General features: G+C 37.8%; 1 protein-coding gene across 2 annotated transcripts in view; it reads left to right on the top strand.

The window, feature by feature from the left end:
- Positions 1 to 21,910, top strand: part of TPK1 (thiamin pyrophosphokinase 1) — a 333,066-nt gene that overhangs the window by 141,608 nt on the left and 169,548 nt on the right. For both annotated transcript variants that reach the window (XM_079932024.1, XM_079932025.1), the window contains one exon: positions 9,323 to 9,395. In XM_079932024.1, the coding sequence (XP_079788150.1) occupies positions 9,323 to 9,395 (73 nt within the window). The remainder of the gene's footprint in view (positions 1 to 9,322; positions 9,396 to 21,910) is intronic.

Genomic DNA, 21,910 nt, shown 5'->3' with positions numbered 1-21,910 from the left:
TCCTCTTCTATAATATGCATGCTTAGACTTTGAACTGTTTGGATCTGTAACTTTGGTATCTGCAGCGTGGCACACATTGTATATATTTAATAAATCTTTGATAAATTAAGTTTCCCATGTATGGAAGATTCACGAGTATATCATTTTACCTCTGACCTCTCCTCAGCGCTCTCTCTGCATTTACAACTTTCAGCTGAACTTGGGCACTGAAATATTCTGTAATCTTAAACTCTAGAGTCTAAAACTCTAGTTCTTATTATTTTGTCTTAACCAGTGGTATTAAGACGAAATCAAATTTCTGAGACTTAAATATTGATTTTAGTCTTTCAAAATTAAAATTGTTTCCTGTTTATGGAGAATGTTGAGAGAGAAGTTTCAAAAGATGGATTGAACCATTTTATAGATGGCTTAATGACTAGTCAGTCTCAGGAATAGATGTTCCTCAAATGTGGTGCCTTGTTAGAAGAGTTTCACACTAAATCATTGTACTCGCCATGTGCGTTGTTGGGCAGCAGTTAGCATTGTATAAATCGTGACCCAGTCTCTCTATCTCTTATCCAAAAACCTCATTTCCATCCTAAAACTTGATAATGAGTCTTTTAAGAATAGCATCTTGCAGGAATGATGAAAGTGAATAAAATGACAAGACGCTATGTGCTTGAGTGTAGTTTATATTATAAATTTTGTTTTTTGGAAACCCACTGAATAAATGATTTAGTAGAAAAACTATCTTTTCACAAAACCTCTTCTTTAGGTCTTAACACATCATTCACCTCAGAGGAAACTTGCTAGGTTATATGCAATATATAAAGTTTTTTTAATGACTTGTTTATTGTCTTTGATGTGTATTATGTGATTCAGTATGTGCAGACTCTGGTCTCCATATTTTTAGTGTAAATATTGTATAAATTTTACTTCTGTCGTTCGCATTTCTTAGTGTTTTCATCTTTCTTCAACTCTTTGTGGAACAAAGGAAACAGTACATTTCGGGCATAGAGTTGATATTAAATTTTAAAACTACTTCTCTTCTGAAATCTTTTTACCTTAGATTTTGCTGTTGAATTCATTTTTTTTTTTTCTTTATATCTCGTCCTTCTTTGGTGCCAACTAGACAGGTCATTAATTAAACATGTAAACTGGGAGGACCCAGTTTATCCTTCTGTGTAGAGAAAATCCTTTCCCATGTGTCATGAAAGCCACCGACAACACATTTCACCACCTGCATGTGTAACATTAAGCTGCCAGCATTGGGAGGCAGTAAATGATTTCTGAAGTAGCATCTGATATATGCTTGGTACAATTGTAGTAACGTCTTACCAAATGTTATACTGAATATTAAGCTTTTTGATTAAATATGTGATTTATAAAATTGCTGTTAAATTATTACTTTAAAGGATAATGTTCACTGTAACACTTTAGGTCTTGATTCACAGTTGAAATGATACATTTGTCAATGAGAAAATTATTTTCTAAAATGTGTATTTTTCAAAATTTGAGGTGCACCTGAACTCTAAAATATTATAAAATTAAATTGGTTATATTTGCATTATGTATATGTAAATAAATGTTAAATATAATACATAATTATATAATTTAGTGGGGCAATTAAGCTAGTGTGAATTATAAGTAGGATAAAATATATTTAGAAAAATTGAAATCCACAAGCTACTTTAATGACATATGATTGATTTTTAATTAATAACAATTTCATTCTGTATATAAATGGAGATTTTAAAGTCTCAAGCTTATTCTCTTAGTGATCATACTTCATCCCAGGAAGTACTGATTTAGAGTTGATGATTTGGAGCAAGTGAGAAAAGAAAGAATATTGTGTGTCATGGAACATACCTTGTATGATGTCAGTCCCATTACATCTATTGAGTCTTATTTCTGGCCCATAGCAGGAGTTGGCAAACTGTAGCTTGCAGGTCAGCTGCCTAGAAGTAAAGTTTTATTGGAACACAGCAGTGCCCGTTGTTTTCCTACTTTCTACAGCTGCTTTCTTGCTATCATGACAGAGTTAAGTAACTGAGACAGAGACATTATAGTCTATAGAAGCTAAAATACTGACTGTCTGGGTCCTTAAGAAAAAAATGTGTTGACCCCTGGCCTAGAATATGGTCTGTTTTGAAGAATATTCCACGTGCAGTTGAAAAAGAATGTACATACCTGCTGTTGTTGGCTGGAGTGTTCTATAAATACAGGCGTACCTCAGAGATACTGTGAGTTTGGTTCCAGACCACTGCAATAAAGCAAATGTTGTAATAAAGCAAGTCACATGGATTTCTTAAGTTTCCCAGTGCATATAAAAATTACGTTTACACTATACTGTAGTCTATTAAGTGCAATAGCCTTATGTCTTAAAATACAATGTATATATCTTGAATAAAAAAATTTCTTTTGCTAAAAAATGCTAGCCATCATCTAAGCCTTCAGTGACTCATAATCTTTTTGCTGTTGGGGGGGGGTCTTGCCTCAGTGGTGCTGGCTGCTGACCAAGGAGGGTGGTGACTGCTGAACGTTCGCGTGGCTGTGACCATTTCTTAAAATAAGACAGCCATGAACTTTCCACATCGGTGGACTCTTCCTTTCATGAATGACTTCTCTGTAGCATGCAGTGCTGTTCGATAGCATTTTACCCACAGTAGAACGTCTTGCAGAATTAGAGTCAATCCTCTCAAACCCTGCCACTGCTTTATCAACTAAGTTTATGTACATTCTAAATCGTTTATTATCATTTCAACGGTCTTCATAGCATCCTCACCAGGAGTGAGGCTTTCTAGAGCTCTCTTTCTCTGTATGGTTCCATTTCCTGCATTTTCAAGCTCTTCACCTTTCCTTAAAATTAATCTTGGTCTCCTCACGTTAGGGAGGCCGCAGGTCTCTGAGTTTTCCCTCATTGTGCTCTGAGATAGAAATTGTCTTCAGAAAGAAAGCTGAGGAATAATAGGGGCTCATCTTATTTGTTTCCCTTTTTTTAACAGCAGCTGTCCTGAGCTGCCTGCTTTCCACTGTCTGAATACCATTGTTTAACATATTTTGTCTGATTTTCCAAGTTGTTACAGTTGAGAGGTAATTCCCATAGCATGGGCAGTAGTAGCTGTCTATATATTTTAACTTTTTACTGATCCATAAAATTTGCATTGTTTATTTTGAGTCAGAGTGCTCGGTTACAGAGCTGAATTATTCATTTGTTTGTTTGTTTCCTGCCTAGAATGAAATATGCTTTCACGAAGCCTCATATGATTTCATAATTGTGCCTCTCTTTACCACTTCTCTATTCATTAAAATAAATCATAAACCTAGAAGCATAAGCAGAGCATACCTAGGGATTGATAGCTTATGGTATGGAGTAACTTGGTACTCACACTGCTGCTTGATTACCATGCAGCTCTGGTTGGATATACAAGTAGGGCAGATTTCAAATAAGGGCCAAGATTTTGTGAGAAGTTAAGTTGCATATTCTAATGGAAGTGTAGCAAGAAGACGTTCCTATGCCAGGCAAGGTAATCCTTCAACTCAGAGAACGCTTAACATTAGCCTACAGCTGGACAAAATCATCTGACACAAAGTCTATTTTATAATAAAGTGTTGAATGTCTCATGTAATTTATTTATTGAGTACTGTACTGAAAATGAAAAAGAGAATTATTGTGTGTCAGTTGTTTACCCTTGCGATCCTGTGGCTGCCCAGCATCTCCAAGAGAGTATGTCATATCACTAGCTTAGGAAGACATTAAAATTCAAAATTTGAGGTGTGATTTCTACTAAATGCTTATTGCTTTCACACCACTTAAAGTCAAAAAATCGAACCATTGTAAATCAGGGACCGTCTGTATTTAAATACCTTTGATACCTTTATTGTATTCGGGACTTAGTAAAATAATGATTGTATCTATAAACACAGTCAAAAGTGGTACCATTTTTACTTACTGTATTTTAGATCACCCTTGATTTTTTCCTGCCTATTAATTAAGTTATGCAGTTTTGCAGAGAATATTAGCTCAGACCTTTGAATGAGCAATTCCTGTTTCTTCACACTGGATACTATTACTTTTTTCTTGTATCTGGAGCCATAATCTTTCTCAACAATGTTCTCAAAATTTTTCCTCCTAGCATATTCCTTTAATCAATATCCTATCCTTTATTTAGCAATGAGCACAAATCCTTCTTTCCTTCTGCCTCAGTGGTACTTTTCTAATATATACGGGTTGACCAAATTAACACTGATGAATAAAATCAGGAGGGGAATAATGCAGTTATGTAGAGAACTTTCCACAAGAAACTCTTACTCCATTTCGTAAATGCATGTATCTGGGAGGCTGTAGAGAGCTGTTAGAGAATAAAGACGGTGCTGCCTGGCTGTGAGATTTGGTTCTAGCCCTTATTAGCCTTCTAACCTCGGACAAGTTACTTAGCTTCTCTAGTAATAACTTTTGTTTTAACTGAATGGCTTCAGTCCTGCTTGCGTCATGCGGGGCATTTTCTAAGTCCTTTACATATGTTAACTCTTAATCCTCACAACCACTCCACATTATATCCTCATTTTACATAAGAGGAAATGAGGCTCAGAGAAGTGAAATAATTTGGACAAGCTAAGAGTTAGGGAGCAGGTGTAGTAAGAAGTTCATATTGAAGGTTTCTTTCCTTGTTCTTTTCCACTTCCTTCTTCCCCTTCCTTCCCTCTCCTGGCCTTTTTCTTTCCTTTTTACCATTTTTTTCTACTTCCTCCTCTCCACTCTTTCCCTCCCCTCCCCTCACTCTGCTTCCTCTTTTTGTCCTCCCTTCCTTCCCCCGCCCCTCTTCCTTTTTCTCCTTTTCCCTCCTACTCCCACTTCTCTTCCTTTCATCCCCTCATCCCTCCTGCTTCTCCTTCTCTGCCTTTTCACTTTATTACATTATTGTCACCATCTGTGTACTTGGTGCTTTGGGGAATACCAAGATCAATCAGAGATCTCCTGCTCCAAGAACTTAGTCTAGAAGAAGCTAAAAGACATTTATAAAATTGCTTAAAATGAAATGGAAAGTAAGAGATTCACTGCTATGGAAGTTGGAAGGCAGTGGTTGTATCTTCTTTGGGAGCAGAGAAGGCTCTGTGGTCAGAAAATGTCTTATGAAAGACAGTAATTGTAACACACCGTGGTTAAGTATGTCTTCTGTATGTGTCAGCCTTTCTCTCAGTTATTACATGTGATGGATCTTTAGCTCATGAATTAATCTCAACTCTTTTTGATCTCTTACGTTGTCATTAGTGAGTAGCAAGTGCAGTAATATTTAAAATATAAATATCAAGAGTCTATGCCATTTTTGTAGAGTTTGTAACACCTTTTAATACTAACGAGTCGGTGCTGGTAGACTGAGGATGCTAAGAAGAGGTCCACTGGTGTGATGTACATCAACAGTAGGCAGGAATGTGATCACTGGTGACACAAATCCATTTACTCTTCATCAATTGCTATGTGCAGTCAGTCTCCAAATAGTTTTGAAAATTATCTTCTGTGTACACTGTCTTTTATATCATAATATAGTTCCTCTACATCTGTGAAGTGTCATCCCCAACAAGTACCTCTTCAGAATGCCCAGGCGCCTTGGCAACAGGTGCCTCAGAAAATGTTAGGTGGGCTTTTAATTGCAACGTCCAAAAGCACATTTCAGGAAGATTCAGAAACTAGTGCATTATATCAGGAAATGTTATAATTATTTTAGTTATCTCAGCGTGTATACCAGGTATATTTTTGCTATGAGTCTTTTTAGAAATAAGCATCCTCATTCATTTTAAAAGCATCTGTGTTATACTGGAGAAAATTATATTAAAAACTTACTGAAGTTGGTTATCTTTTATTTATATAATTTTGTTTTCCTGTTAATATTTTACATGAATATATAAGTGAATTTACGTGATTGCTTTCCTTCATTAATTGCAGAGTAAGAAAAATATCTAATGCTCTTTAAGATGATATATCCTAGGGGATAGATGTTCAGCTGACTACATTTATCAGCTTTTATTTTTCATTTTATTTATTGTCAAAAAAATGTAGTATTTGGAAACTGCCAAATTGATTCTTGATATTTGAGGTGCTAAAGTTTGTGGGGGAACATAGAGTAGGTCTTATTAGGAAGTCACGTGGTTTGGACTGCACAGAGCCAGAGTCCTAAGTTAAAATGACTGCTTTACATGGTGAAGTACTGGCCAAACTCACCTGACACACAAAACTCACTTGACTTCGTAGATTTCAATTCCTTTAAAAGGATAATGGAGGTATTGGAGGAATGATTCCTTTTATCCTTGCCAGCAACGTCTCAATCCCTTTAAGTTGCTATAACAGAATACCATAGACTGGATGGTTTATAAACAACAAACACTAACTTCTCCCAGTTCTGGAGGCTGGGAAGTTCTAGGTCAGAGTGCCAGCAGATTCACTGTATGGTGAGGTCTGTCCCCTAGACAGATAGATGGCTGTCTTCTTGCTGTGTCCTCATGTGATGGAAATGGGGAGGGCTTTCTGGGGTTTCTCTTATGAGGGCACTCATCTATTCATGAGGACTCCACCCTCTTGACCTGATCACCTCCTAATTTAGGTGTTAGGGTTTCAACATATGAATATGAATTTTGTGGGGACATAAACATTCAGACCATAAGAAGCATGAATATTCTGTGATCCATATGCGTTTTAACTTGTGTGTGGTTGAATGGTGGTAGGTGGAGGCATTTGAAAGAAACTTTGAAAATGAATTAATTTTTGCAGCAGGAAGAAAAGAAGAGATATGGACTAATAGTCTATCTTTAGTCCTAATTAAGATATAAGGGAGTTACCAAAATAGGTATAAAATGAAATTTTGAAATTCATAGATACTATGGTAGGGACATTTTGAGGAGAAAAGTTTGTAGGAAGATGTTGAAACCAGGCAAGGTGATTTAGAAACCTATTTTACTTCCCAGTTTTGCCTTATTCTGAGAGAACTGTTGTTTTTTGCACATGGCTGATGTTCACTGAATGTTTCTGAAATCAGTTGATTGAAAATTTTAATAAGTAACTATCATTGTTTAATGAAAAGACAAAACTGTGTGGTTTATATGGTACAGAACTCTGTGGTAGAATTTTCTCATAACCATTTAGTCCTAAGAAGATGTATAGATCAAAGTTGGTCCAACATAGACTAGTTAACTGAGTTGACCTAAGAAGTCCTATTTCCAATTGGGTTAAGAACTTAAAAACATTGTACGAAAGAACAAGGTTAGTAATGGGTTTTTAAATACTCTTCCTTATTAATTTTATCCTGAATGTGTACACAAGAAGCTCTGAGTCAGAGTTCTTATTACCTCTAATAAAAGTTAGATGAAACAAGTATTAAATATTTAACTTTCATGGAATCCTATCAGCCTCCTCTTGGACATGAAGGCCTTCCTTGCCTTTTGCACCACTTCCAGTTATATTTTGATATTGCATCAATTCCTGTGCTCTAGTTCTTATCCCTTGGCTCCTGCAGTGATAGGTCAATGGTCCCGTGCTAATAGCTGCATACTCCATATGTGAAAGACAAGGAAATATGATATTTTCCCTTAACTTATTAAGTGGGAGGTGGCAGCTATGCTTCTCCCCTCTTGAAAGAGTCTCTGGTGGAAATTTTATGGGCCTGAATCTTAACCCCAACCGATTTAACAATTTATATCAGTAAAATCTCTCCAGGAGCCACACAGCTCCGTGTGTCTTAGCTTTTATGACCTAGAGATGTCTCTAGGTTCTGGGGCTTTATCTCTTTTGACATATAATGCCCAGCAGTAATATTCAGTCTCCCTTTAACTAGGAACCTGGTTCCTTATGTAACAATTTGGCCATCTTGAGAAGACATATAGAAGTTATATTATGATTCTGAATCAGGACAATTAGGTAAAAAGCTAGATCTAATTTTTATGGTATATGAAGAGCAGAATATTTCTGGAAGACATGAAAGCAACTATTCTCTTCTTTATATCATAGGTACTTAGGAAGCTCAGAAAGCAAGAGCGTTTGGCCAGAGTACTGGAAGTCCAGGGAAGTTTTATTTCTCCACAGTTAGGTGTTTTAAGTGGGAAGAAATTCTACCAGGTCATGTCAGTGTTTTACGTAAAAAATAGTAAAGGATGGCTTATGTCGATACAGTAAGGTAGGTTTTCCAAAATGAGTTCTGAAAAAATATAAATGGTAGGGAAGAGAAATAAGGTAACAGTGATATAATTAGAAACATCCATTTGGGGAAATTCTCTTTCTTTAGTAACCGTGACCTTTGTGGTATTGCAGAACTATCTAGAAGATTCCTATTTCTAGAAATATGTCAGTAGGATTTTTTTTTTTTTTTTTTTTTTTGCGGTACGCGAGCCTCTCACCGTTGTGGCCTCTCCCGTTGCGGAGCGCAGGCTCAGCGGCCATGGCTCACGGACCCAGCTGCTCCGCGGCATGTTGGATCCTCTCAGACCGCGGCACGAACCCGTGTCCCCTGCATCGGCAGGCTGACTCTCAACCACTGCGCCACCAGGGAAGCCCTGTCAATAGGATATTTAGAAAATGGTTTTGAACTGACTCCTGCTCTACAAAGAATGCCTAATCCTCATCATCATTTGTCCAGTTCAAATCTGCTGGAAGTTTTAAACTGGTATCAGGGTAAAATACTGTCAAAGTTCGTATATATTTGTAGAAGGGACTATGCAGAGACTATGAGTCTTTGTGTTAGGGTTTTGAACTGAGAGCTTTTTTTAAACCAATAATCTTCTTTAATCTTTACATATATATTTTTAAAATAAATTTATTTATTTATTTATCTTTGGCTGCGTTGGGTCTTCGTTGCTGAGCACGGGCTCTCTCTAGCTGCGGCGAGCGGGGCCACTCTTCTTTGCGGAGCGCGGACTTCTCATTGCGGTGGCTTCTCTTGTGGAGCACGGGCTCTAGAGCGCAGGCTCAGTAGTTGTGGCGCATGGGCTTAGTTGCCCCGTGGCATGTGGGATCTTCCCCGACCAGGGCTCGAACCCACGTCCCCTGCATTGGCAGGCGGATTCTTAACCACTGCGACACCAGGGAAGCCCCTTTATATGTTTTTTTAAGCAAGATAAATATTGACTGATAGACTAAGTTGACACATTAGTTGGATATGTGGAGTTGCCCTCAATCATACTGTATGGAAACTAAGCATATAAGATGTAACATCCCATTCACTCCGAAAATAGGCTCTGTTGCTTTTTCCTTTTGAGTACATTAGCTCTCTCTCTCTGGTCCTTAATAATCATAGTTTTAAAGGTTAGCAACTAAGTAGCCTTAAATAGTCGACTTACTTGGAACTCTTTCTTTCAGCTTTCTGCCTGAATTCATCAGTGGAGACTTTGATTCTATTAGGCCTGAAGTTAGAGAATACTACGCCATTAAGGTAAACCATTAACACTTCTATATTTAAGGTCTTTCTCATGTGATTGCTTTTCCTATGTTTTTTTCCCTGGTTTTCTTGGTGTATGTGTAGGGATTGAGAAACTCATTGTTTGGTTACTTTGTTACTTAAGAAGTTTTTTTCTAGCAATTGTCATACACATTCAAATGGAAATTTAGAAAATGACAAGTGGGAACACAATTTTAGAATTTCTATGACCATCAGTTAAACATTAATGCTTAGTCTTTTAAGCATGTATATTTTAAATGAGTTTATAGTTTTTATGCCTCATTAAAAATATACTGTATTGTCTACATCCTCATTAATTATGTATTTTTCACACATTTTAAATTTCATTTAATGAACGTATTGTATTTTACTTAACCAGTTCCCAATTGATGTACATTTAAATGTTGTCCATTTTATTGTAAATGAAAAACATCTTTGTAAATGAATTTTTATAAAAATCCCTAATTGTGAGTACCTAGAATTTTAGAACCAGTTATTTTTTTTAATATTAGTTTTCTTGAAACTATTACTAAAATAATAGTGTTATTCAGAACAGAACTACTCTGTTCTGAATAACACTATTCATTACAACTTGAAATTAATAATAATGTGCAGCTTATTAAGGTGTTCATTTTGTCACTATTGTGCACATCTTCCAAAGATCCTTGCCACTTAAGAACATACAAATGATCTAATTGCGAATGATAAAAGACACAGAGGAGTGTCTTATACTAATTAATCACTCAAGTTTTCACTGGCTTTAGAGGACGATGCAGGGTTTTTAAAATGATAATTATAGCCTCAGCAGTTCTTCTAGCCACAGCACCATCATCTGTGTTATTGTGAACTGGCATTAGTAAATCGTGCATTTTGTAAAGAAACAGCAGTTATTGAAAGAAACTTTAAATTCTGTGTAAGGCTCTGGGATGGATGAGATTAATTCATAAAGAAGAAAGAGGAAAACTTTTGTAGGAAGGAAGGAGGGAGGGGGAGGCAGGGGAGGATAGAAGGAAAGAAGGGAAAAGGAAAAAGAAAAGAAAGAGAAAAAAGGGAAACATGAATCTAGGTGAGGAAACAAGGTACCAAGGTTATAAAGTGTAGGCTGTTGTGATGGAAATTCTGGGGCCAGCAGTGAATGCAGATCTGTGCACACCCCATCTACCCACCAGCTGATCAGCCTTTCCATCAGCAAATGAAGACTGCTCCCAAGTCAGTGTTTGATATTCATGCTCAATTACTTTAACAATGGCATGTTTCTATTCATTCCCCACAGTCTCACTTCTTATTAACTCCATACCTCAACCTCGGGATGGAAAGCCCTCAGCCTTGCTTACAATGCAGAGTTTTGCAAATTCATAGACATTAATCATATTTTCGGGAGCAGAAGAAACAGCAGGAGAGGCAGGGACAAGCAGACCCAGAAACCAGTTGAAGATCTGGCCAGATGTGACTGTTCTCTCCCTCTCTTGAATGCTGTCAGCTTGCCAAGACTGCAAGTGTCAATCTGACAGGATGAGGAAATAGCAGGAAGGAATGGGAAGCCCGCTTTTTTTGTTTCTGAATGGCTCGGGGGTGAAGGAAAATTTTGAGTTAATGCCTTTAGATGAATTCCCCTTATATTTCCTGCTTCGCTCTTGATTTGAACCTCCAAAGCTAACTTCTATTTGTTAAGGTTTTGTTTGAAAAATAAGATTAACCGAATCTTCTCATTCCTACATTGCATGCTTCTAAGCTGATGTAGTACAATCTAGGTTGGTTTTTTTTTTCATGTATCGATGAGAACTCACTGCTTTTGAGCTCTTTGGATCTGTTCTTAGAGGGCATCAGTGATGTCTTGTATAAGCTAATGTGCTCTGTAGAGCACATGGCGAATGTTTGGCTGCAGTTTTAATAACGATGGTAATGACAACAAGTTAATGCAGCATTACACACAATTCATATAAGCCATTATCTCCACCTTAAGCAATCTTTAAGCTGCTCTGTTACAAATGAAAGGAGGTTATTTCCACTGAAAGTGGAAAATACACTTTTTTTCCGACCTGGTTTGGATCATCAATGAAGCTGAAACTGAGGCTCTATTGAAGAAAGTAAAATAAGGAAGAAATTTAAAATGCTAAAGTTTTGTTAAGATCATAAAGTCGATTCGTAGCCAACATAAGTTCATACGACTTTTTTCCCCCGATAGATACATCATTGACTTACGTGTTTCTGGGACGAGACAAGATGGGGAGGGGTCTGGACAAATTTGAATTTATTTCACTTTCTTACCATCACTCACTGTTTAACCCTTTTGAATTTGGCTTCTTCCAACACTACTCAAGGTACCTCTTACTCTTATTATAGGAGAAATCCAGGTCTATATGCGACTTTTACTTGGTTTGCCTGCTTAATTTCTGAAAATGCTGAAATATCAAGTAGTTAGTTTGTCAGCTTTTAAACAGAATATACCCTAGTTCTTGCCATCTGTATTCGTTAGTTATTACTGTGTAACAAATTGCCCTAAAATTTAGCAGCTTAAAACAGCAAATAGTTCTTCTCTTGCACAGGGACTCCGGGTAAGAAATACGGGAGTCACTTAATAGGGCGGTAGTGGCTCAAGGTTTCTCATGAGGTTATAATGTAGCCTGGTTTTTCTGTCATCTCAAGGCACCCCTGGGGCTACAGAAATTTCTTCCAAGATTATTCCTGTGGTTCTTGGTTGGTTTTACTGGCTGTTACTTCTTACTGGCTCTTGGTTGGAGACATCAGTTCCTGGCCATTGGGCTGCTCACAGCATGGCAGGCTGCTTTCCGGGGAAAGAGGGAGGGAAAAGAAAACATGTATGCGAGAGAGCCAGCCCAAGACAGAAATAGTGGTCTTTTTTTTTTTGTGGTACGCGGGCCTCTCACTGTCATGGCCTCTCCCGTTGTGGAGCACAGGCTCCGGACGCACAGGCTCAGCGGCCATGGCTCATGGGCCCAGCCGCTCCGTGGCATGTGGGATCCTCCCGGACCGGGGCACGAACCCGTGTCCCCTGCATCGGCAGGCGGACTCTCAACCACTGCGCCACCAGGGAAGCCCAAAAACTGCATATTTTAGAGAGCAATGATGTACCATTGGATTCAAACCAAAGACATAATTTGAAATTTCAGTTGAAGGACAGTGTGACTTGTAACTATCAATGTATTTTTCCATGCTGATAGCTCCATGTAACCTGTTTTAATATTAAACATATAGATACGATAAACACTGATTATATGTAGTTATAGTCCAACTACTTGTGATCCACTTCCTTGATGCATGTGGTATATGCCATTCTTTCTTTTTAACAAGAAAGTTTATTTTATGACTTTCATACATTGACTTAATTTTTAAAATATTTAATATTTTCAATGTTATTTATTCTTCTTAACTTATAGAAGTATACATTTTTTAATTTTTAATTTTTTAACATCTTTATTGGAGTATAATTGCTTTACAATGGAATATTAATTTCTGCTTTATAACAAAGTGAATCAGTTATACATACACATATATCCCCATATCTCCTCCCTCTTGCATCTTGCTCCCACCCTCCCTATCCCATCCCTCTAGGTGGTCACAAAGTGCTGAGCTGATCTCCCTGTGCTATGTGGCTGCTTCCCACTAGCTGTTTTACACTTGGTAGTGTATATATGTCCATGCCACTCTCTCACTTCATCCCAGCTTACCCTTCCCCCTCCCCGTGTCCTCAAGTCCATTCTCTATGTCTGCGTCTTTATTCCTGTCCTGCCCCTAGGTCCTTCAGAACCTTTTTTTTTTCTTAGATTCCATATATATGTGTTAGCATACGATATTTGTATTTCTCTTTCTGACTTCACTCTGTATGACAGACTCTAGGTCCATCCACCTCACTACAAATAACTCAATTTCGTTTCTTTTTATGGCTGAGTAATATTCCACTGTATATACGTGCCACATCTTCTTTATCCATTCATCTGTCGATGGACACTTAGGTTGCTTCCATGTCCTGGCTATTGTAAATAGAGCTGCAGTGAACATTGTGGTACATGACTCTTTTTGAATTATGGTTTTCTCAGGGTATATGCCCAGTACATGCTGGGTCGTATGGTAGTTCTATTTTTAGTTTTTTAAGGAACCTCCATACTGTTCTCCATAGTGGCTGTATCACTTTACATTCCCACCAACAGTGCAAGAGGGTTCCCTTTTCTCCACACCCTCTCCAGCATTTACTGTTTGTGAGTTTTTGATGTTGGCCATTCTGACCAGTGTGAGGTGATACCTCATTGTAGTTTTGATTTGCATTTCTCTAATGATTAGTGATGTTGAGCATCCTTTCACATGTTTGTTGGCAATCTGTGTATCTTCTTTGAAGAAATGTCTATTTAGGTCTTTGGCCCACTTTTGGATTGGAGTATTTGTTTTTTTGATATTGAGCTGCCTGAGCTGCTTGTAAACTTTGGAGATTAATCCTTTGTCCTTTTGGGCATTAATCTCCTTTTAACCTTCTGGAGATTAATCGTTTGCAAGTATTTTCTCCCATCCTGAGGGTTGTGTTTTCGTCTTGTTTATGGTTTCCTTTGCTGTGCAAAAGCTCTTAAGTTTCATAGGTCCCATTTGTTTATTTTTGTTTTTATTTCCATTTCTCTAGGAGGTGGGTCAAAAAGGATCTTGCTGTGGTTTATGTCATAGAGTGTTCTGCCTGTGTTTTCCTCTAAGAGTTGTATAGTGTCTGGCCTTACATTAAGGTCTTTAATCCATGTTGAGTTTATTTTTGTGTATGGTGTTAGGGAGTGTTCTCATTTCATTCTTTTACATGTAGCTGTCCAGTTTTCCCAGCATCACTTATTGAAGAGGCTGGCTTTTCTTCATGTATATTCTGCCTCTTTTATCCAAAATAAGGTGACCATATGTGCATGGGTTTATCTCTGGGCTTTCTGTCCTGTTCCATTGATCTATCTTTCTGTTTTTGTGCCAGTACCGTACTGTCTTGATTACTGTAGCTTTGTAGTACAGTCTGAAGTCTGGGAGCCTGATTCCTCCAGCTCTGTTTTTCTTTCTCAAGATTCCTTTGGCTATTCGGGTCTTTTGTGTTTCCATACAGATAGTGAAATTTTTTGTTCTAGTTGTGTGGAAAATGCCACTGGTAGCTTGATAAGGATTGCATTGAATCTGTAGATTGCTTTGGGTAGTATAGTCATTTTCACAATGTTGATTCTTCCAATCCAAGAACATGGTATATCTCTCCATCTGCTTGTATCATCTTTAATTTCTTTCATCAGTGTCTTATAGTTTTCTGCATACAGGTCTTTTGTCTCCTTAGGTAGGTTTATTCCTAGGTATTTCATTCTTTTTGTTGCATTGGTAAATGGGAGTGTTTCCATAATTTCTCTTTCATATTTTTCATTATTAGTGTATAGGAATGCAAGAGATGTTTGTGCATTAATTTTGTATCCTGCAACTTTAGCAAATTCATTGATTAGCTCTAGCAGATTTCTGGTAGCATCTTTAGGATTCTATATGTATAGTATCATGTCATCTGCAAACAATGACAGCTTTACTTCTTCTTTTCCAATTTGGATTCCTTTTATGTCTTTTTCTTCTCTCATTGCCGTGGCTAAAACTTCCAAAACTATGTTGAATAATAGTGGTGAGAGTGGGCAACCTTGTCTTCTTCCTGATCTTAGTGGAAATGGTTTCAGTTTTTCACCATTGAGAATGATGTTGGCTGTGGGTTTGTCATATATGGCCTTTATTTTATTGAGGTAAGTTCCCTCTATGCCTACTTTCTGGAGGGTTTTTATCATAAATGGGTGTTGAATTTTGTTGAAAGCTTTTTCTGCATCTAATGAGATGATCATATGTTTTTTTTCCTTCAATTTGTTACTGTGGTGTATCACATTGATTGATTTGCATATATTGAAGAATCCTTGCATTCCTGGGATAAACCCCACTTGATCATGGTGTATGATCCTTTTAATGTGCTGTTGGATTCTGTTTGCTAGTATTTTGTTGAGGATTTTTGCATCTATGTTCACCAGTGATATTGGCCTGTAGTTTTCTTTCTTTGTGACATCTTTGTCTGGTTTTGGTATCAGGGTGATGGTGGCCTTGTAGAATGAGTTTGGGAGTGTTCCTCCCTCTGCTGTATTTTGGAAGATTTTGAGAAGGATAGGTGTTAGCTCTTCTCTAAATGTTTGATAGAATTCGCCTGTGAAGCCATCTGATCCTGGGCTTTTGTTTGTTGGAAGATTTTTAATCCCAGTCTCAGTTTCAGTGCTTGTGATTGGTCTGTTTATATTTTCTGTTTCTTCCTGGTTCAGTCTCGGAAGGTTGTGCTTTTCTAAGAATTTGTCCATTTCTTCCAGGTTGTCCATTTTATTGGTGGTATGCCATTCCTAATTTATTCCGTAAAGCCTCCTTTTCAGATAGCTGTGACATCTTTGTGTTTCCCCTTTTGCCCATTTGTCTTAGTTCGTCTCTGCCTGGTTCACTAATATTAACTCATAATGAGGCATGTCTTTACAGATTTTCTCCTTGATATTTTATTTTCCTTTATATTTTTCACTTTCTGAGTCAGTCAGTGCTTCTTTGATTCAAGGTTAAAATCACCAATTTCAGTCTTTTTAGTTATTCTGTCAGTCATGCCCACATGTGTTTCAGTTTCCTGAGACCTTTGAAGAAACTGTAATATCTCATGTAACTTCTGATATTCTGTTACTGTTGCATATAGTCTTTGGGGTTTCTACTGGACATAGGAAGCGGGTTTTAAAGCATGCTTCCTTATGTTTAGGAGGTTAAGGAATTAGTTGCAGTATTTAATTAATGCCTTAGAAAGTCACCGAAAAACAGGTTTTTCCACAATTGTAATTGTGTAGGATATAAGATAGCAATATGTTGTAAATATACTGATAAAAATGTAAAATAATTTAAAATATTATAAAAATTAAAGTGTTATTAAGCCCAGTTTTATGATGTGGAAACTGAAGCTCATAAAGCTTAAATGACTTAAGGAAAATGGTAGAACTAGCTAGAGACAGCTCTCGTATCAGTGTTCATGTTTTCCATAAAAATTTTTTATTAAAACTGGGACTCAGTTACTACTACTGCTCTTAAACAGATTACATCTTTGGTCTGTTGGACAGGACAGTTGTTTTTTGCACAAGGTGTTTAACATCCCTGGGAATGAATGCCAGTATCACCAGCAATGTGATAATGGTCAGTGTGAGAACCAAACACTCTCCCTTCACATTTCCATCATGTCACTCCCTTTCACCCGCATTTCTGGGGTAGCAAGAGTAGAGCTGCAATAGTTGGGCCAGACCAAGAATGACCAAACAAACTGGTAAATTATTACATTATATAAAATCTATTTATAGGACATGGAATTGAGCCAAGATAGGACATTGAAGAACCAAGGTGATGTGGTAACAGAAAGATAGCAAGGGCAGGGGTAGGCTGTAAGTATAAGAACGTCGTCTGTGTTCTATGACAAAAGTGAGTCTTTAGGCATTCTGAAAACTGTTGCCATGAACACAAGGCCATGTTCTCGACAGGGTGGTGAAAACTACCCTCGTCATAAGTCAGGAATAGGCCCTTAGATCTTAGTTCTGATATTATCTTCTCAGTTAATTCTTCCAGATCCTGGAAGAACACGGTATGGTATCCTAACCATACCGTGGTCAAGAGTATTGGAACATGGTGTGGGCCCAAGACCCTGTTAGCCCTGCAGTTACAAAGATAAGACTTGGTTGAAGAGATACAGTGAACCCCAGTGTAAATGATGAGTGAGACTTGCAGTAATGTTGAGTTGATGCTAGGCCACTAATTTTCTATTAGAGACATAACAAGATTATTCTAGGCCAGCTGGTAATTCTACAGCACTGTAAACTGCAGGACTGGAGACAGAGATCCAGGCAGACTATTGTCTCCTTGTTCTTTCATTGTATCTTTTTCAGAATTGGGAAAGATAAGATTTTTTTTATTTTTCAGAAATAACATGAATTATTAAAGAATATCTTTTATTAAATCAGTGTTTCTTGATGATATTTTCCTATTGTCATCTAACAGTGGCATGACCATACCCACATTTCTGCAGAATCAGTCACTGGGCAAGGGTAGCCTGTCTAAACTTCTTTTTTAATTTATTTATTTTTGGCTGTGTTGGGTCTTTGTTGTTGCACATGGGTTTTCTCTAGTTGCAGAGAGCAGGGGCTACTCTTCATTGCGGTGCACGGGCTTCTCATTGTGGTAGCTTCTCTTGGTGTGGAGCACGGGCTCTAGATTTGTGGGCTTCAGTAGCTGTGGCACGCGGGCTTTGTTGCTCCATGGCATGTGGGATCTTCCCGGACCAGGGCTCGAACTCGTGTCTCCTGAATTGGCAGGCAGATTCTTAACCACTGCACCACCGGGGAAGCCCTGTCTAAACTTTTTTAACCTGTGCTCCTTTTGTTAAATATAAGATGCCATAAATGTTATATCTAATAGCAGAAAATTTCTCATCATTTTACATCTCATCATAATGTCTGTTGCTTCTATAAATGTGTTTCAGTTGCATTTTAGGAGACTGAGTATTTGGGTTTGAATATATTTTTTCCCAGTCAAAATAATGGGAAATGGGCTTTTGGTTGACATTTGAATAGGATGTCTGATTTTTCTTAAATGGACTACTGATGTTAAGCAGGAAGTGCTTGTGTTTTAATTGCAATTTAAAGACAAAGACACTGATTCTCAAATAGTGTGTGTGGGAGGTATAGGCAGTTATATTACTTAGGCAGAGATGTCAAATAATACTTAGTCTTGGCTATCAGTAGTGTGCCTTTTAGTTTTTAAGTTTTTATAAATGAAGCGATAATGTTTTCATGAACTAACTATGCAGATTATTTTTTGAGTTGTTAGTTTGCATATATGGATGTCTTACCAAGGCATACAAATTAAATTATGTTATATAGCCCTGGCTTTTTCATATATTTGTAATAATGGTCACATAATGTTGTACATGTGAGAGACCTCTCGAAGTGCTAAAAGAACTATTTTAATGTAAAGTGTTAGTATTTTGTTTTACTCTGTAAAGTTGTTAACTGAAAAGCTTTTTAATAACTATCCTCAGTAACATTGCTTTTAAAATGATTTCTAATCATTTTATTTCCATAAGTGTACAATTTATTAACCTAGATTTGATTCCTAATCAGAATTAATTATAGTATCCTTGTGAGTTTGACAGTGCCTTGGGTTCAATTCTATTTACATTTAACAGTCTCCACAGATGTTTTTAATCTTCACTTAAAAACATCTGCGTGGCTCTGCCTAATCTCATGTATCTTGTTATTTTCTCCTTTTAGCTGTGTCTCTTTCCCAGTTCCACCCAGCCACATGCCAACAACTTTTAGACATGGTAAAATTAATTAATTTAGAGAAAATGGCAAACAGGACTGTGAGAAATTGTAGAACATTAGCAAGTTTGACTCTTATGCCAAACAGAGGAAATTGTATGAATATATAAAGCTCAGCTCCATTTGTTGGTATACTTTTTTAAGTGACACACACACACACACACACACACACACACACACACACACACACACACACACACACACACACACACACACACACACACACACACACACACACACACACACACACACACACCCCACCCCCACCCCCACCCCCACCCCCACCCCCCGAGCATAATAAATTCGTAGGCTTAAGCATCAAGACTAATTAACATCTGCTGAGCTCTAAAGGCTTTGTGAAGGGAATTATAGACAGGCAGTTTCCACTGACAGCTGAGTGACAGGTTCTTCACTTTGGTAGGCTTACCCTTCTAGCATCTCAGCAAGGCAATGATGAGACAGGCAGGGGACATTATGTGAAACTGTCTCTTGAATACACCTTCATTCTTAGGCTTGCCTCAATCATAGTCCTTTCAAATTGTCTATATTTTACAAAGCCTGTCTTGTTTGAATTTGTGTAACATACTTAAGGCATTTAAAAAGGGGGAGCCTATGCCCTTTAAATTGTTAAGCCCTCCCAAGTGCCTCACATGTGACTCCTGGGCCAGCCCAGCCTGTCTCTTCTCTAACTCTGTGATCTCTGGGGCCTCCGTGACTGTTTCTCTTCCCTCATTCCTCTGGATCGTGGAACCCCCTACTCATCAGTCTTCCCCCACAGTTCCCCACCGGTAGCTATTTGGTATTCCTTCCTTTGTTCTTTCCTTGTGGAGCTTGATCGAAACAATTTTATCACAATTTTCCTCCCTATCCCTATTAATATGTAATATGTGATCTCCTGCAACCTGAAGTCTTGGTCATTCCTTCTGGGATCCCTAGGAATTAGTAGGTTCTCACGAAAGTTTATATGACTCAGGTGTCTAATCCTTCTTTTAGATACTTGGTATAAAAAAGATTTATACCAAGTGCCACATGTTAACTTGGTATAAAAAAGATTTCTGTGATCAAATGAGTTTGTGAAATTTGACATTCTCTATGTCCCTCTTGGAAATTCACCAGGCACAGTATCATTCTAAGTAAGTCTGCCAAAATTTCAATTTTGTTTACCTTAGTGTTACACTTCTCAGGTGAGTTTCACCATTGAAAGACTACCCTTTACCCACTAACAGTTAAAGTAGTATATTGGTTTCCAACAGGCTAAAATGTATTTGGATGCTTATAAGTTTGTTGTACTATTTCAGGTTTTCTCTACTTTTAAAAGTTGATGAGAGAAATAATCAATATAACCTTGAAAAGAGTAATGGCTGACAATGACTTTAACATGCTCACAATATGACAGACGCTTTTATACGTACTTTCATTTATAAATTCATTTCATCCTTGCATCAAATTTTATTAGGTTGCAACTGTCACCTACATTTTACAGATGAGTATGGAAGCACAAAGAGGTTGAGTAACTTGCCCAAGCTTACACAACTAGGAAGTGGTTTAAGTAGGCTCCAGACAGGCATTCTGGCCCCAGAATCCGTGCTCTTTTCTAGCCGTTTTGCCATAATCCTCGAGTTGAGAGGAGGGAGTTTTCTCAAAGTCAAGTGAGGATCAGTTTCAATGCCGAGGAAATCCTGTGGCCGCCTTTTCTTTGTGAGCATTCAGTTTTCCTTTCAGGTTCTGCTTACTTCTGGGTAACTGAACAATAACCTCCACCACGGTTACCTTCAGCACTCCCACTCCTGCCCCACCACACCCTTGCTTTTCTGGGGAGGGTTGGCAGAGAGCGCTGATGGAGGCCGAGTCCATCCTTGGCATACTTGCAGTGGGTGTGAAGGAATGGCACCTGGACAAGACCAGATCTCTGCGTCTAGATACTTACAGGAATATTATAAAATAGAAGCTTATACAAGCATCCTAGTAGAGGAAGAATCTCTGTAGCTCTTTGTTTTGAGGGTTCCCAAGACCACCTCCATGTTCTGTAATTCACTAGAGGACTCACCGCACTGGTCATATAGTCAGCCCCTCACTGTAATAAATCACAGCTGTGAGTATAGGAAGCAGAATCAGCAAAGGGAAAAGGCACTTGGGGGGAAATTCTGGAGGAAATGAGTCACCAGTTGCAAGAGTCCTTTCCCAGTGGAGTCAGTAGGATGTGTGTGCTTAATCAAATTGTAACAAGTGTGATGTGTTGTCACCAGGGAAGCTCATTCAAGAGCCAATGCCCAAAATTTTACTGGGGGCAAAAAGAAAGCAGGTGCTTAGCGTAAACCACATTGTTTGTACAAATAATTTAGGCACAGTGAGCCACCATTGGGGAAAAGTGTTTATCAGTATAGGGAACTGTTTACCGTTCAGGTCCTCCAGGCGTTAGTCCAAAGGCCAACCATGCAAGCAGGCTTTTATAAAAGCATTCTTGAGCCTGCTATGTTAAGTCTTTTGGACACCCTGTTCCACTGGGAACTCTGGCTCTGCTTTTAGGAAGGAAGCCATCATTTTGAGACCCTGTGCTGTTTTAAAATAACTTTTGACTTCTGTTAATAGATGTGGTGGCTTTCTTGTTTCAAATGCTTAAAGTTTTCGTTCAATGCCGTGCTGAAAGGAAAGGTTATTTACAACACCCAGGGCAGTGAAGATTATAGCAGATTAGAATGTCTCTTTATGTTTGGGATTGAATGGAGAATTGCTACAAGGTAAATTACTTTTGTTCTCTTCTTTTATACACTGTCTAGAAAAACAGAAAGAGAACACTGGATTATATTAGGCAACTTGTTACTTAGAATTTTTAAGAGTTTAATCGTGTGACATTCTTGTTGAAATTGTTACTCGTCAGCTGTCATTTGATAATTTAAAGAAAACTTTTTAGTTTGAAAAGTAGAAATGTTTTTAGAAGTCTGGTAAATAAAACTATAGTAGTAATCTACCATAGTATGCTTTATACAATAAAGGGGAAAGTGGGAAATGGTTACTTTGTGATAACATCTCTACAGAGTAAAAAGACAATTTTCATACCTGTGTCAAGGAACATAGATCATTTAGATTTCAATCGGCTTTATGCAACTATTCCCCTTCTTGGCAAATGTGAGAACAAGT

The sequence above is a fragment of the Stenella coeruleoalba genome (genome assembly GCF_951394435.1).
Source record: "Stenella coeruleoalba genome assembly, chromosome: 9".
Taxonomy (NCBI): Eukaryota; Metazoa; Chordata; class Mammalia; order Artiodactyla; family Delphinidae; genus Stenella; species Stenella coeruleoalba.
Note: the sequence above shows the minus strand (reverse complement) of the source record. Positions and strands in the feature narration are given on the sequence as shown.